This window comes from Callorhinus ursinus, unplaced genomic scaffold, assembly GCF_003265705.2.
Source record: "Callorhinus ursinus isolate GAN/ISIS: 27379988/994484 unplaced genomic scaffold, GSC_fseal_2.0 scaffold3, whole genome shotgun sequence".
NCBI classification, from domain to species: domain Eukaryota; kingdom Metazoa; phylum Chordata; class Mammalia; order Carnivora; family Otariidae; genus Callorhinus; species Callorhinus ursinus.
In genome coordinates, this window is record NW_027397065.1 from 52,926,456 (window position 1) to 52,944,641 (window position 18,186).

The 18,186-nt window shown below is 38.5% G+C and overlaps 2 protein-coding genes across 9 annotated transcripts in view; one reads left to right on the plus strand and one right to left on the minus strand.

Moving 5' to 3' along the window:
- LOC112820408 (sperm-associated acrosin inhibitor-like) overlaps positions 1–18,186 on the plus strand; it is a 133,777-nt gene that overhangs the window by 24,909 nt on the left and 90,682 nt on the right. The gene's annotated exons all lie outside the window — the stretch shown is intronic.
- Positions 10,735–16,759, minus strand: SPINK9 (serine peptidase inhibitor Kazal type 9). The gene is made up of 4 exons (XM_073891138.1): positions 16,726–16,759; positions 15,023–15,134; positions 11,926–12,054; positions 10,735–10,855 (listed from the first exon to the last, which is right to left on the minus strand). The coding sequence occupies exons 1-4, from the start codon at positions 16,757–16,759 to the stop codon at positions 10,810–10,812; spliced, it is 321 nt and encodes a 106-aa protein (XP_073747239.1). The 3' UTR covers positions 10,735–10,809.

The window sequence follows — 18,186 nt, forward strand, 5'->3', positions numbered from 1 at the left end:
ACATCACATATTCCACTGCCTCTCACTGTTTACTCAGAAAATCCTATTTATTTCACAAGACAGGCTCACCTATTCATCTCACACTCTTCTGTCACCCCTTTTGTGTCATATCAGCCTACATACTTAATAGGAAGGCAAAATGGCAGTAGTTGAGCTGTATGGAACTCCTGCCTACTTGCCTGGAACACTCTGAGAACACTGAATGTGGTTTACCTTTTAACTCTTGCCGTCTTTTGAGGTAGACTCTATTAACATTTCCTTTAAAGAAGGAAACCAAAACAGAAAAACGTTAAGTACATTTTCCAAGACCATATAGCTAGTAATTGATAAGCCTGTTACTGGAACCCCAGTCTGTGACTTCAAAGTACATCTTCTTCACTTCTATGCTAATTTATTATTCTCTTTCACTTATGAAGCATAGCCTCAAAGAGAATTTAGAGTGTCACTTACACTGCCTGCCCATTAGTTGAAAATTTTTATTACCATGTATGAGAAGTCTCTAAAGAATATTAATAATTTTCATCCTGAATCAAAATGAAAAGGCTAGATCACATTCTTCATCCCTTGATGAATAAGTAAAGAAACATGGCATTTTATAATCATACTAGCTAAATGTCCTAGAATTCTTACTATGTACAAAGGGTTATTTATAGCCCTTTGCAAAAATTATAGCATTTATGCTCATAGCAATTCAATGAGGTAGGTGTTATAATTATTCTCATTGTATAAATGAGTAGACAGGTCCAGAAAATCCAGAAAATTAAAGTGATGTGTCCTAGTCACACAGCAACAAAGCTGGGAACTAACAGAATTCTGACTCTGACGTCAATGCACTTGGACATTATGCTCCATTAACTCCATTTAATAATGGTTTGAATCTAAAATTCTTAAAATAAAACCGGCTTTGACACTTAATAGGATAAATACTCAGGTACATAACAAAATTGTTACTCTGATGATTCTATATCACATCTTTTACATATTAAAAGATGTATGGAAGAGCTTTTAATTTTGAGATAGAAAAATTCGTCCCAATTTTGAGATTACATAAGAGTAGTGATTCTCTACCACATGTTGTGAAATGACCATTCTCTTTAATCAAAACTAATTCTGGGGGGGAAAGATCTGATTTTTGTTTTGGTTCTTCATCTGTGCCAGCTGATGTGGAGTTCCCATCAAGGCTTCAAATCAAACTAGTGATCAGTTTAGACTCACTCAGCAAGAGTGGTGATGCTATGATTGCTTTCCTGGAGTGAGAATGGAGTACAAGAAAAAGGGCCTGAGACTGGGAAGGGGATCATAATAATGAGAATTTGTTTATTAAATGATGTGAGGCCATATTCAGTACTCCATAAATATGGAACGGACAAATTATATATTTTTATATTCTTTAAATCTTGTGTCATCATAAATGACAAGTTGAGTCAATGCTGATTTCTACCCAATGAATTAAGAATATTCTATTGACTCAAATAGGTCAAGAATGGACTATCTTTTTGACAAGAGAGTTTTCGCATCAAAGCAGAAGCTAGAAGATGATTGCTTCTCAGAGATCTCACAGGAAGCTTTCTTACATTTGGGTTAGATGAGCTTTATGGCCACTCCAACTCTGAGATTATATGTGATTCAATGGTTTCTCAATGGAGAGAAAAATGCATTAAAACAAAGACAGACTTGCTTATCTATAAGATGAAAAAATCTCAGAATTTCCTGGGCACCGTTTCTAGGATCATAAGGAGCTATTGTTCCCATGCTGCTAAAAGCAGCCAAGGGCAGTAAGGTGTAGTCAAGAGAAGTGACCTGATATTATCATCCTAGCTCATTGAGGCTTGCCTTGTATCCTAGCCAGATGTGTCATCTCTATTAAGACATGGCTGCTTCTCAGAGCAGTGCCCTAGAACAGGTTTAAAAGATTCAATGAATCATGGGAAAAGTGTCTGTGCAGAAGGATTACATAATATAACCTAAATTAATGCTAATTTACATTTGGATGGTGCATAAACAGTTCATAGTGCTTTCATATATACTATGTTATTTGATTCACATATATGTCTGAGATGGGTATTACCATCTTCTTTATTTTATAGAGGAGGAAACAGGGTCTTAGTGAAGTTAATAACTTGTCCAAGATCTCAGGACTAGTAAATGTTTAAAATAAATTTTAAAGACAGATTCCTTGGTTCAGTACTTTTTTTTTTTTTTTTTTTTTTTGCAATAGAGTCATTTTCATGTGAGTCTGATGCGGTGATCAGTATGGCTATCAGCACCAGCTGTCTTAGCCCTTTACCCAGAGTTCTCATCAACTGAAAGTCTGCCAGATCTGTTTCCAGACTGGACACAGAGCAGAGGAATCTATTCACTGGTCTTGGTTGGCAAGTCTTATGCAATAATCCATGCTCTACAGTGATGTATGGCTTTCTTGGGAGCCCCAGATTTTATTGTATAAGTAAAGCTCATGGGAGAGTTAGCTGAATATCTATTGGGACTATACCTGTTCTCAACTGAAAGCTACTTATTCACGTTTCCTAAGGGGAAGGTCACAGGTATCCTCAAACCGAGAATGAGGGTCCATGTGGATATCTTAAGAATCCAATGGTGCAGAAGCTGGGCTGTTCCTATGCTTTGTCTATGATAGCTTTGTCTCCAAATAGGACTAATCTTTAGAAACCAAGTAGAGTTTGATGGACCAAGAGCTAGAGACCTCCACTGCATTCAGTATTGGGGGCATACTTAGCTAGTGATACCATCAACTGCACAGCCATTGTCCAAGGGAAGGGCAGCTTTTGCACTTCTTTTAGTACCAAATATTAGGAAATAATTTAACAAAATAAAACGTTCTTTATGTATGCCATTTGATAAATGCTACAAGGACTCAACTATGCAAAACAACAACTTCAAGGAGCCATTCATTCTATGGCTCTGTGAAAGGGTCACTGGCAGCTCCTCTTGTCTTTGGAGTTCACAAACTAGCAGGCATTCTCTACAACACCAATGGCATAGTGCCCTTGGCCTGGAAAGGCTGTGCAGCAGAGAACTCACATTTATCTCTCTGTGAATAAATAAAAACAGCCAGAATCTGTCCCAATGGGCTGCTCTGGGGATAGGGATTATGATACTGCCTAGGGAGCATAGAGCAGCAATATTTAAGAACTTGAGCTCTAGGGTCAAACAGAGCTCTTGCCAATCATAACTCTGCCATTTCCTACTAGTGTTGGACTGCATGTCTGTCTTCACTGAACTTTTTCTTAAGTGGGAAAAAAGCGGATTCATTCATTAACTTAATTCTCTCTCTTTTTTTCTTTTTCTGAGCTCTGATCATGCCCTAGAAATAAATTAAGTGCTAGATTTACCAAGGTAAATACTATAAAATACCCTCATTTATATTCACATAAATTTATTACTAGGATTGTCTTATGAATTAAATAAAATCATGATGTAAAGCATTTAGTATAGGACATGGTCCTATACTAATATTAATAATATTAGTAAACTCAGGAAGTATAAAGAACTATCTTAAAAATACTGAAAGAGTTCTCAATTGCACTTTTTCTCTGTGACTTCAAGGGCTATATTTAGGACAGATGAGGGGGTAAATAATATGGGGTAAATCTAAGCTTGATAAAAAGTTTTAATAGCATTCCCCATTAATAATGGGGATTATTGGATCAACAGATCCAAGAAGAAGCTGCATGAATACCTCTTAGGATGCCTATAAAGGCAATTTCTGCATTGAGCATAAGGACTGTAGCCACCAGTGTTTTATATTTTTTAAATGTATTAATAAATCTTGAGCTTATTCTGTGTTATTATTATATGCCATACCATGAATATTCTAAGCACATATTATCCATGAACTCATAATCCCTGCAAAAATTCTATTAAATGGGTAAATAGAATCCTAACATAACTAATAAGGAAGGGGAGATGAGCCAGAGAAATTTAAAACTTGCCCAAGTTCAAACAGGTATCCAGTGGAGGGGCCAGGAAATCTTACTGTTGCCCAATATAAGAAATAAATAAAAGAGAAGTGTCTCTGAACTGAAGAAGGAGTAGGAGGTTCTGACTTGTGCCTGCTTTCAAGCTGCTCAGGCAACACCAAGAACTTCCTAGCCTTCCTTAGAATAACATTTAAAGATCACTGGTCTTCGTGAGTGGTTCTTAAATGCTACTACTTGGTTCAGATGAGACTTTTGGGAAAAAATAAGAACCACTTAGTACTAAAAACAGTATATGATTACAACTATCATTTCATGTTATTAAGTAATTATGAAAGTAGATTAGGGGTGCCTGGGTGGCTTAGTCAGTTAGGCATCTGACTCTTGATTTCTGCTCAGGTCTTGATCTCAGGGATATGGTATCAAGCCCTGCATTGGGCTCCCTCCTCAGCAGGGAGTCTGCTTGAGATTCTATCTTCCTCTCCCTCTGCCCCGCCCACCGCCATGCACATGCTCTCTCTCTCTCTCTCTCTCTCAAATAAATAAATTAAAAAAGAAAGTAGATTACAATTTTTATTAAAGTTTTTATATAAAAAATGGCAACCCTGTATTAGTCTCCCAATGGTTACTTTTTTTTAAGGCTACTGTGTATGCTGGTTATTTCAAGAGATTAGGGAGGAAAGAACAAAAAGACAAAAGAAAAAATTAAATATTATTATGGCATAACATTAAGGAAAATGGAACACAAATTGCATTTATGATATGACTGCCAACATGGAAACTGTATCATGGTGTATGGATAAAATGATGAGAAGTTTCCTGAAAATCATGGGTGATTTTTTTTGTTTTGGATTTTTTTTTTTAAAGATTTTATTTATTTGACGGAGAGAGACACAGCGAGAGAGAGAGCACAAGCAGGGGGAATGGGAGAGGGAGAAGCAGGCTTCCCGTGGAGCAGGGAGCCCGATGTGGGGCTCGATACCAGGACCCTGGGATCATGACCTGAGCCAAAGGCTGACACTTAACGACTGAGCCACCCAGGCGCCCCTTGTTTTGGATTGCTATTGTGTGTTTTTTTTTTTTTACTTTATTTTGCAATAAATAATTATTTTAAAAAGAAATTTAATTGATCTGTGATATCCAGAAATCTCTGAATCGCTGGTTCAATATTTGACGTCCCTTTTTTTTACAGTGGTTTCTGTCACAAGATGTGCTTGATTCTGTGCTTTGTTCTTCATGGGAGGTTTCCATGAGAAAGTGGAACTTTTCTGGCCAGTTGAGTGACATAATGCCCTACCCCACCCTCGATCCCTCCCTCTATGATCTGGGCCCCTATATGGGCTAGTTTCCCTCTCTGTTTAGCACTATTTCAGGAGAAGAATAAGCGTCTGTCCTTGAGAAAACCAATGTCAAAGAGGCCTCTAGATCTTGGAGAAGGAAGAGAATGCCGTAAAGGCAAACATATTGATGCTTTTCACTTAGCAAATCTCAAGTTCACAGCCAATTTATACCAGAGAACATCGACTTCTTCTCTCCTTATCCACCTTATTATCTTTCCTCTATTTTGCCATATGTCATAGATACAAGAGAGTCCATATTATACACATGTACAGTTTAAATGCCAATAGCAACACAAATGCTCCCCTATCTTGCTCTCCTCCAACCTCATGCAGCCACAGGCTAGAAACAGTTCTCCAGCTGTGAGGAATTAACTTTGTTATTCTGTTCTCTGCCCTTTGCTAAATAAACACTGTTTTCTCTTATTATTCGCAGGCAATGTAGAATTTAGTGTGGGACTCTTAATGCCATTAGGATGTTGAATACATGACTTTGAATAAATTCAATCTAAGTTTGTTCTCATTTTTTTTTCCCCTGACAGCTTAAAAATTGTGTATATATGTCAGGCTGCCTACTCTATGTCAGGCAGTGGAGAAACAAATAAATATCCATTTTAGACAAAAAGATAAATAGGATCCAATCCTCTGTTCTCAGGGGACCCCAAACCAGAAGACACATATTTTTTTCTTTTTCTTTCCTCCTTTTTTTTAACCAAAATGAGAATAACTTAAAAATCTTCCCAAAGTCCCCGGTGGGAGTATATTTTCATTGCAGCCAAACCACTCTACTGCCTTCTGTGGCTGTAACAATGATGATCTGCTCTAACAGGAGGTCCACAGTGTTCTCTCAGGAGCCGCTCAGGCAGGGGTCAGGCAAGGGTGGCCTTGTGCTAGGGTGGAACTGGGGAGAAGACAATGAAAAGCCAGAGCCTACCTGTTGCGCTTAGGAGACAAAGTTAGGATGACCACAGATTTTTGTTGTTACTGTTTCCGAAATCATTCATTCACTGTTTGCTAATTATGTGCCAAGCACAGTATTATGTATTGTATTATAGGTTGATTCACACCAGGCCATAAGGAACTGTTCCTGTCCCCACTTCAAAATGCAGGAACTGAAACTCAGTTTCAACCAGGAACTCAAGGTTACTCAGAAGTTGCAAATCTAGATTTAATCCCAGGGCTCTCTGTTCCCAAAGCCACATATCCCTTTTTTTTTTTTTTTTAATTTCCTTAAGGTTTTTTTCCTTCTCTTTTTGAAATTTTAAAAAATTGAGATATAATTGACATATAACATCATATTAGTTTTAGATATTAAACATAAAGATTCGATAATCGTATATATTGCCAAATGATCACCATCTTAACCATTATATTGCAGAGGCTTCACAAATAATTTCACCTGACATGGAGGACACGGCAATATCTAAAGGGTGTGGCAGCAAACAGATGGTGGTTCAGGCAATCCATGGGCCCCATAGATAAACAAGAAAGAACTGGAGCCCTGATAGACAGTCCAAACAGAGACAGGACAACTACACAACAGATGTCTGCCAATATTTTGGGATGCCTGCCACTAGGCTCCAGGTAGAGTGGAGAAGAGAAGAGCAGCAAAGAGCACAAGCTAGAAGTGCAAGAGCAGAGGGCTGGGCTGCTGGACGGGTTACAGACAGGGCCTCAGGCTGGGGAAGCTGCCTTGGTCAGAACAGGGGTCTGGGGCTTATGCAATGAAATTCAGGAACAATGGGGCAGAAGAAGAATGAAACCCAGAAGCCAGGCTTACTCTTTGATGAGTCAGTCGGGCTGGGCTGCTCCTGGCCTTCGTTGTTTTAGCCACAGAGCCTATTTTTGAGCATTAAATGACTCACATCCCAGGAAATCAGCACCCAGGAGTTTGGCAAGTGGAACAATTGGATAGTTTCCTGAGCTCCCCAGAGGCATCTTTCACAACCTCAGTAATTCTTTTCCAGCAGCGTTTCAGCAGGCACTCATAAAAGGCTTAACTTCAATTGACTTCAGTTCAGAGTTCCTTTTCTTAAGAAGTTCGGAAAAGTTTTCAGGATGTGTCCCTGCAGATAGGTTTTGCTAAGGAATGTTTTTGTAGCTCTAGCTTCCACTTCCTTGATCTGTACTATCATTGTCAATTAAAATTCCAAAGTCTGTGCTCAACTTTCCTTTGTTCTCCCAGAGAGACAGTAGTTACCTGTTTGAGAGGCACTGGTTTATTGCCTGTAGTAGTGCCTGCTTTGCTGAACTATGAGAAAGAACTAATTAAAAATGAAACAGAATGAGATTTCTTAGAATGTGAGTAGGCTTCAGTTCTAGCAACAGATTTTAGCAAATGGATTTAATTGCTTTTCTTTTCTTTTATTTGTGCATCTTTAAAATTTTATGTCAATTTCCTTTTCCTTTCCATGGTACAAATGACAAGGATTTGCAAGGTGGTGTTTCAAGAGATGGCTGTAGAGGATAGGAATGCAATGGGGAGTTTTAGGCTGTAGGTGAGCAAGGTGACTACCACTTAAGTCACTCCCCCACGATCTCTGGAAAAGCAGCCATTGCTCTCTCTTATTTGTATATCTGTGGATCCTTTTTATGGGAACTTGAAAATGCATTCCAGAGTTTGGGTTGGTGCAGAATGCAAACATGTCGTATAGTCTTGTGCCACAGTTGGATCAGGAGGTGACATCTGACTTCAGGGTTATCTCAGATAAGACACCATGTTCCTTGCTTACTTGTTGATAGAAGTCAAATTCAATTCATCTTAATTTAATTCAGTTAGTTTATTATGCATTCATCAAATACCTGCAGCATGCCAGCTATGATCTCACAGTATAGCAAAAGAAACAGATGCTAACAAATTAATGAGAATATACTATGATGCTTGATAATCTGGGAGGATTACATGAATGAATGAATACATAGGAGACACTCGTTAGAGAATACATAGGAGCTTTTTAGAGAAGAGAGCATTAGGGATGAATCTTTTTAATGAGCGGAAATTGGTGAGATGGCGAAGTGGGAAAGAAAATTGGAGGAAGAGGGACCAGCATGTGCACAACTGCAAAGTGCCTGGAGGGGTCTGAGAGTGGTGACCAGTCCATTTATAATGTAGAATGGAGAGAGATGAGGCTGGAGAGCCAGCACTGATGGACTTACAGGCAGTGAGACTCACTAAAGTGATTTTAGCAGGGAGATGACAAGATAAGATCTATGTTTGAGAACTATCACTCTGGAGACAGTTGGAAATGGATTGTGGGCAATGGATAGTAGGGAGGCTTGGGAGGAAGAGTGGCTGAAAAACATGAACTGGCCAATAACTGTCTGTGCTGGTTTGTTATGTTGCAGTCTCCTGCTGCTCTCTTTGCTTGGAATGATGCTTCTTGTCTCTCAATCCCTTGGCTACTGCCTCCTCCTTCCACCCATCTCCACTCCTGCCTCCATTTTCCTTTGCCTGACTTCTACCCATCATTTGGTTTTTGCTTATAAATCAACTCAGGAGGGCCTCAGGAGGTCTTTCCTGATTGCCCTAGTTAGTCTAATTTATATATATATTTGATTGATATTTTGTTAACATCATTCCTCCTATATAACCTTAAAGCTTCATGAAGGAAGGATAAATTTTTATATTTGTGTGCTCACTGATACATTTCTAGCATCTAGCAAAGAGTGGATATTTAATATTTGGTGAAAAGACAAATGAAGTCTAAGTCAGTATTTTCCATTTCCTTAAAAAGTTTCTTTGAAGAGTGCTTTTAAGTAGTCCTAGTGATGGTCTCACATCATTCAGGAAACAACAGCAACAACAAAAAGTGAAAGAGAAAACAAAAGAAAATAAACCACCCAGAGAACACCACTCTACTTGAATTCTTTGGAAATTAGCATAGGTCATTTTGTGGTCAGTCTTGGTGTCTGAATCTCTAATGGATTTGTGGACAAAAACACAGCTCAAAAGGACTTTATTTTCTCTTTTTCCCTCTTTGCAGAGAATATATAGTTAGATTTTCATATGTTAAATGCGTGCATAATGTGCTGCAATAATCCAATTGAAATGTTGCTTAATTTTGATTCAATGTTAATAAACATTTGCATAATATCAGTTCTGTACAAGACGCTATACTAAGCATGGCAAATTCTTCTCCAGAATATAAGCTCCAAGAGGGCAAGATCAAGTCTATTCTATTTACCACTGTATGCTCCAAAGCCTATCACAGATATTGACACAAAGTAGGCATTAGAAGATATATGTTAATTGCAGAGGTGCACAAATGGATTAAAAAGATGTGCAAAGGCATCCTCTCTGTTCTTTGGAACGGACAATATGATCTTCGGAACATATAATAATATGTTTTTTGAAACATATAATATAATGAATGGTGAGATCAGAGAAGTTTCAGGTCCTAGATCTGAGATCAAACTTTAGGGGGATAAGTCAAAGAGAGAAAGACAATTATCATATGGTTTCACTCATATGTGGAATATAAGAAATAATGCAGAGGATCATAGGGGAAGGGAGGGAAAACTGAATGAGAAGAAATCAGAGAGGGAGATAAATCATGACAGACTCTTGACTCTGGGGAACAAACTGAGGGTTGCAGAAAGGGAGGTAGGTGGGGGGTTGGGGTAACTGGGTGATGGGCATTAAGGAGGGCACGTGATGAGATGAGCACTGGGTATTATACACGACTAATGAATCACTGAACACTACATCAAAAACTAATGATGTGCTATATGTTGGCTAATTGAATTTAAATTAAAAAAAAACTTTAGGGGGGAAAAGACTCATGAAAGACGTCAACTAATTCATGGGAATTTACACAGCTTTACTGGGCACGTTTGACCAGCCACATTTTACAAACATGTATTCTGGTAGAAAATAAAGAGCCGTCTAGGGCAGCTTTCATGTCTTAAACATATGAAACATCTAGCAAAACAGTATTTCCTGATTCTTGTACTTGGAGGCTCCTGTTTTTTTCTGTTCATGTTTCAGGAATACACAAGAACTAAGTTATGCACAGGGGTGTTTTCCTAGCCTGGGCAGGAACAAAGCATCAGAGGGGCGCCTGGGTGGCTCAGTTGTTAAGCGTCTGCCTTCGGCTCGGGTCATGATCCCAGAGTCCTGGGATCGGGCCCCACATTGGGCTTCCTGCTTGGCAGGAAGCCTGCTTCTCCCTCTTCCACTCCCCCTGCTTGTGTTCCTGCTCTTGCTATCTCTCTGTCAAATAAATAAATAAAATCTTTAAAAAAATAAAAGAAAAAGGCATCAGATTCAGGTCCTTTGATTTTCTGGGTCCCGCTACTGGTCTTAGTTGACCCTTTTCTCCCAGGATGTGGCTCTAAGGTGGTCCATTAGACATCACCCAAAAGTGAAACATCTGGAGGATTCAACTCCTAAATAAAAAGAGTCAGACATGTTTATTTCATGTAGGTCTACTTTATCCTACAAGGAAATCCAGACATAATGGTGACAAGATTAAGCACTGCGGCATAGGTTATATGGGAGAAGTGTGTTTCGTGTGAACTGGAATCACAAGATAGATTCAACACTTTCCAAAATGAACAAATTTAAGTTTGTTGTCAGTTTTTCTGTGGAGAGAAAATAGCAACAAATGAAAATTGTTGAGGCCATAGGCATTTTATTAGCATCCAGAACTAATTAGCATTCACTAATGAATCCCCAAGTCTATCCACTCATTGATGTTTTTAAAAGGAGGGAGTGACTGGGGGCGCCTGGGTCACTCAGTCTGTTAAGCATCTGCCTTCTGGTCAGGTCATGATCTCAGGGTCCTGGGATCGAGCCCCGTGTCTGGCTCCATGCTCAGTGGGGAGTCTGCTTGTCCCTTTCCCTCTGTGCCCCCACCCCCTTCTCCCGTCTCTCTCTCAAATAAATAAAATCTTCTAAAAAAAGTAATTTTTTTCTGATAAAAAAACAAATCAGAATAATATGCCATCTATATTAGGTGTTTGTTTTCATTCATGCAAGTATTGAAAATACTTAAAAGGATCTATATGTTTCTATACATTATAGTATATCATGTACCATCTTATATTTTTTGAGCTGGTACTAATATATCTTTCAGATGATTACTTTGTAACCTATTTTTGGCTATTTGATTTTCAAATTTAATTTTTATTAAATTTAGAGCTTCAATACATATTTTGTTGAGAAATCACACTCTGAAACAAAAATTTCTTTAGGATTTTTAGATATTATCCCCTTTTGTGCCAATAATTAGGGGGCTCTAACACATCTAAACTTAATTATTAAAACTGAACAATAGATACGATTCATTCTGACAGATGACTGGCCTGGCATGCCTAGGAGGAGAGATGTTCCTTGTCCCTTGAAATAATGAAGCACACACTTTGGGATGACTTGAGTTTTTTGTAAGGGAATTCAAATAATAGATTCGTAGGTGGACATTGAACTAGATGACCCTCAAATTTCCTTCCAACTTACAGACTCTAGGGTTCTTTGATTTACTCTTACTGCCAGAACACCCACAGATCCAAAGACACTAGGGACCCCAAATTCTATGTATTCATCATATTTACATATTCATTGTGCCCTAAACCACTTCTTCTAATTGAGGTATATTTGTCATAACACTTAATTACACATTAAATATAGAAAAGAAAAATATTTCAATACTTACTGAACTTCAAAACAGAAGAAGCAATCATTAGGGTAAGTTTTGCCATCAGATCCACAAATTGGTGCATATATTTCATGACAAAATCCCTCTTTTCCTGGTGGTGACTTTTTTATATTTACTGCAGTCAACCTGGAAATACATATTAAAAGCCCTCAACCAAATTTTTATTCCCAGGATTTAGGATTTCCCAAGCGAGTTTAGAGGGCTCTCAAATCATTTGTTTCTTATTCTAATTGTCCCCATCTAACCCCTTTGAGATATATCAAGTATAAAGATTTCTTGCATCAGATATAAAATCATGAGTGATAAACCTGTTTATGGTAGCTTGTAACCAAATAACTTACCTAAAAATTAAGAATTTAAATTTAAAAATACACATGGCAGACTCACAGATGTAATCATTCCCACGATGTTAGTTTTCTACACATCCTGCTATTTCTCTCTTTCCCTTAAAAAGTTCTATCTGAATGCAAGTATGAGATGTATTATAGGGATACTTCCTATAGTTTTAAGAACTAGCACATCATTAGCAACTTTTACCATTAATCATTGATCACAAAGCACGTGTTACACACTTCATCAGTGCATAGACAGACACATGTATTTTGCTCTTGTAGTTGAGAAGCAACCACTGTTGTAAATGCTAGGAGCAAAGCCAACGTGAAGTCCCCGGCAGGAGCAGGTATGCAATCACCAAGACAGAGTTTTCTGGGGTTTTCACCTATGAGCAAATTGAAGAGTGTGGACAGTAAAAGTCAAACACATCAGATTTCAAATCCTGACTATATGACCCTGGGACCATCATTTTACTTCTCTAAGCTTTGGTTTCTTTACCTGCAAAGTAAGGGCGGTAATAACTACATTGTAAGGTTAAAGTAAAAAATATATAATCAAGAAGATACGTGTAAAATGCTTAGCACTTAATGACATGGAAAATACTGAAAAAATATTAGTTTTATCCCTTGGCTTTACGTTCAGGACTACACAAACTCTAGCTCTATACAGAAGACTTTACATTTCCAGTTTTTCTGACTCAGAGTTCCACGTGTGATGTCTTACTAATTGTTGAATATCTCCACTTGGGTAGCCTGAAATATACCCAAACTTCAGGTTAAATTCATCTTCCCCTTCAGCTATGTTCCATTAATTAACCCATTCATTCCTTTGGTTGCCATATGCCATGTACCTTCTAAGTTTTAGGGCTGAGGGGATGGCTACACAAAGATTAGCAAGCATGATAAAATGGCAGAAGGAGCTCAGAAGCTGGTGGAGTCTAGTGGAGAATGGGAATGATGGTGCCCCTTGATGAGTATATGTCAGCATGATTTCACTTCTTGCCTGCTCAAATCCCAGTGTTGGGACTTACGTCACATGCATAGTTTGACCAGAAACTACCAAGGCTTCATATTCATTAACCTTTTTCATTCTCAAGCAGCTACTAAATCATGAAGGATGGCTTGGAGTCAGGACTGTATGACTCCAAAATTTACACTCTTCACCCTCTTATTCTCTTTAATACGTAAAATGAAAGACTCAAAAGAAGTGAAAGGAGCTGCCTAGGCCCTGCGGGCATACAGCTAAAAAGCCATTGAGCTTGGACTCCTGGTTTTAAAGTTTTTACTACCACACCTAGATTTTCTCAACAATAGTTACTGCTTAATATGAGTCATAAAGGGAAGGTTAAATTAAAATCTTCATTCCCTAAGATAAAGAACAAAGATGTATGTGACCCATTTAACAATTATAAGAATCATATAAGAATGACTTGTCCTTCTTGAGCTTTACTAGGTGCCAGGTACTGTGCTCAACTCTCTTCAAACACTGAGGTTTTAATCCTCACAATAAGCTTATGAGGCAAGTATTGTTGCCCATGGCCGTATGATCAAGGAGCTGGAATTCAAACCCAGGACTTTATAACTCAGATGCTAGGTATCGAACCACTTTGTTCTACTATGTCCATTTCAGAAACGTCTCTTAATAGTTTTTTAAAATAAAATCAGTTTTGAGAGTTAAAAAAATCATCAAACATGTAGCAATTCAATTAATGTAAAGTAGCAAATATTTCCTTATTGATACCGGCTTTAAAATTACATAGAAGTGGGACTTTTATATCAAGATGGATGTACTGACCTGTTGAGGGTGTGCAGCACATTCTACATCTGTGAGAAAAACAAAGACAAGAGAAACCAAATTAAACTCTGGAAGAACCTAAGCTTGTTAAAAAAAAAAGGGTCTTTCATTTATGTTTCAGCTCTCAGACTATCAAAAATATAAGACTGTCTTCAGAACTGTGTATCAATATAATAGCAAAGGTTGAAGCTCAACATAGATTTTTTTTTCTTTTTTGGATGGGATGAGAACATAGCCAAAAGCATGGAGAAGCTACTATAATGATGAGTTTTGTTCTTTCCTACCTCATAATCAGAGTTTAGGAAATATTGAAAAAAAGAAGTGGTTTTATATCTAGTGAATGTCTGCTATTGTGTAGTAGGCATAGATGGCAGAAGCTGGACCAGCAGCTGAAAATTCTTAGGAAGCAGATTTCAACTCAATGCAAAAATAATAATAGCTCATGCTGCCAAACAATGGATGGGACATTTTTAAAAAAAATTTAAATTCAATTAGTCAACATACAGTACATCATTCGTTTAAGATGTAGTGTTCAGTGATTCATCAGTTGCATATAACACCCAGTGCTCATCACATCACGTGCCCACCTTAATGCCCATCACCCAGTTATCCCATCTCCCGACCCACCTCCCCTTCTGCTACCCTCAGTCGATGGGACAGTTTTATAAAGAAATGAGGTCCCCATAAATGGAGATATCAAGTCAAAGCAGAGTCTGGATGTACACTTACCAAAGAAGTTATACAAAATGTTTGTGTGGTTAAGAATTTGGCCTTAGCTGACCATTTAGGTCAACTCAGCCCCGAAGACGGTATCATTTAACAATTTATTGGTAGAGACAAAAGAAATACATTTCAAAAAGCTTCTCTTATTATCTACGTGCTGTGTATATCCCAGAATGATGTGAGCAAAAGATGACATGAGCTGCTAGTATCAGGATAGGGGTGGTATTATGAGGGAGATACTTACTGAAGATGGTCATAAGTGCCAGAGCCAAGAGCAGGGCACAAGCTGTTGCTTTCATGCTGCTGAAGTGGCCAAGCGCGGTCAGATGGTGGCAAAACAAATGACTTTCTGGTGTCTGCTCAGCCCACTTGGGTCCTGCCTTATATATTGTCAAGAGTTCCTGCCTCGATTATGAGATAGCTATTTCCAGAAACAGAATCATGGGAAGAGGTCAGAAACATTCGCCAGTGTGGGAATTCTTTTACTGTGAAATCAAATAGTTGCTCATAGCATTTTAATAGATAATAGAACCCAATAAAGCTGTTGTTATTTCCTTATTTCTTTACATACTTGAGAGTTTGAGTACTTTCACATCTGTTATACCATTGGATCTTCATAACAAATCTATTGGATAGTTATTACCATTTTCTTTGTGTTACAGATGAGAAAATGAAGTGACAGAGAAGTTAAGTAATTTCAACTGGGTTTATTACATATTCATCTTTGTACTACTTCCAGGAACACTCATCAGCATGGCAGCCTTCTAAGTTCAGACATTTTCCCGGTTTCCCCTCTTTCTTCTGACACCAGATAGGAAATGTTGCCAGATGAGACTCCAGACTGGGTACAGAGAAAAAGTATCAACACCCAAGTCTTTTTTGGGGGGTGGGGGGAGCGGGGCAGAGGGACAAGGAGAGAGAGAATCTCAAGCAGGCTCCACACCCAGCATGGAGCCTGTCACGGGACTCAATCCCATGACCCCAAGATCATGACCTGAGCCAAGATCAAGGGTTGGATGCTTAACAGGCTGAGCCACCCAGGTGCCTCAACACCCAAGTCTTGATTCGGCAGAAACAAGCAATGATTGATGCTCTTTAGCAGGGGGGATAATTTTCCCAAGAATCTAAATCTGAGAAGATGGAACAGTGGGTGGAGCTGGTGAGCAGTCACACCTCATTTACCTGCCAGATCTCTGGTGGAAGCCTCTTTATCAAGGGCACTTGGGAGAAGGGACTACTCAAGGGCAATAATAAAAAGCTCTGTGACCATCTTAGCCAGTAGTGGATTTGTTGACTGCAGTGGCTGGACTGTCCCTAAAGCTTTGGCCATGATTTTCTAGTCCTCAAAACACAGCCTGATGATTCAAGAATGAGATGTTGACTTTGCCTGGGCCATGGTTACATGCGAGGCCAGTGACATCTTACACTAATACAATCATTTTTAACAGACAAGCTCACCAATCATTTGGCCATGGTTTAAATAGGTTTAATTGTGCTTTATCAAACCATGTTTCATTTGAAATCTCTGATAAAGGCTACAAGGACACTTATTTTGGCATGTGCCAATTTTCAATACAGTGACTCTGTGAGAAGACCTTGAAAGCAGCTCTTGCAGTTTGGGGAGACAGAGTTGGAAGACACTGTATATACCACTAGTGGAAGTAGTGCCAAAGACTGAGAGATTGAAACTCACAACTGTTTCGCTTCAAAAGGATAAAGACACCTGGAACCTGTGCTGGTCTGGGGGGTGGGCATCATTATATTACTGAGAGTTGAAATTCTAAGCGTCTTGTAGAGCTGAATTCATTGCCAGCTTCACCATTCCCTTCATGACTTGGTGTAAGTTATTGAACTCTTAGTAGCCTTGGTTTCTTAATGTTCATTTAATCATTCAGTAAATATTAATGAGCATTTACTCTTAGAAACTATATTACAACTTGGGCATACCATGAACAATGAGAAACTTTGCCACTGTCTTCATTATAGCTTGACAAGGACTTTGTTCTTGACTGAACTGTAGTTAGGCTGCTCTGAGTCCTTTTCTTGATTCGGCCTTAACCTTGCTCCCCACCTCCCCTCCATCTTGTGTCTTCGGCCTGCCCCTTTCAGTCTTGGCATAGAATCCTGATAAGTCATCTCCCTACCATTGATATCTGATCACTCTTGATATCTGATCAAGTTATTCATTCCCCACTTTTAATATATAAGTCCTTGGCCAGCCTTTAGCAAGAATCTTCCTATTCTTGGTAACTCTCATTAATAATTTTCCATCTACTGACCCCCTCAACTTGCTTCTTGGCTAAAAATCCTCACTTGTTTTATGCAGACTTGAGCCCAATCTCTCTCTCCTATTGCAATAGGAGCTTTCAAGATTTATACCTTGAGTGACACCTTCCTTACCATTTTAACAAGTGTCAAATACTTTAAGCTTACAAAATAAAGTTAATGGTACCACCATCATAAGCTTGTTGTAAGTTTCAAATGAGGGTGTATTTGTAAAGTTCTTGTCCAGGGTCTGGAACATAGAAAGCTCTTAACAAATTTTGGTATTTGATGATAATGATCATGATAGTGGAGAGAATGACAGTGACTGTGGTCTAAAGAAAAGACTCAGAAAACACCTAAGAAGTATCTTAAAATAAGCAAATGGTGTATCTTTGTGGCCATACTGGAAATAATACATACTGGCATGTTATCACAAAAGGAACTTTATGATGATCAGTAATGTTTCATAATGACTAGAGGTAATGAGAATCTTATCTTTTTAAGTGTCTCAGTGGAGGTCAAATGAATACTTCTCAGGGACTCTGCAGAGGTGATTCCCTTACTGAATGGCCTCTATCCACATTTTTAAACTTTTCTTTTTAACAGCAAAATACTTTGTTTAATGACAATAGCAATAACAGTAATAATATTTACTGAGCACTAATTATGTGTCAAGTAGTTTTGGAACTGTTATATGGCTATTAACTTATTTAAATTTTAAAAACTATGTTAGATAAATACTATTACTATCAAGACTTTACAAATAAAGGGAGAGAGGCACAAAGAAAATAAACAAGTTGTCCAAGATCACAAGAGAGCATAGTGGAACTGGAAAATGTTGTATAGAAGCATAATACACTAAACAGACAACAGACGTTCTCCATTACTTGAAGAAGGACTGTGGCTTCTTGGGTTCCTTGTCCCCATCTTCCTATAATGGCCCTTGAGTCACACTCATGGAGTCCCTAGGGGTCCACAGGATAATTTGAAGATCACTAGTCTAGGAGAGAAGTTCCCAAATTCCACCCTCAGAGAGCGACTCCAGCAGGTGGGTCCATAGGGGTTCAGTGGAGGAAAGTACTACCTGAGGAGAAGGAGGAGAAGGAGAAGAAGGAGGAGAAGGAGAAGAAGGAGAAGAAGGAG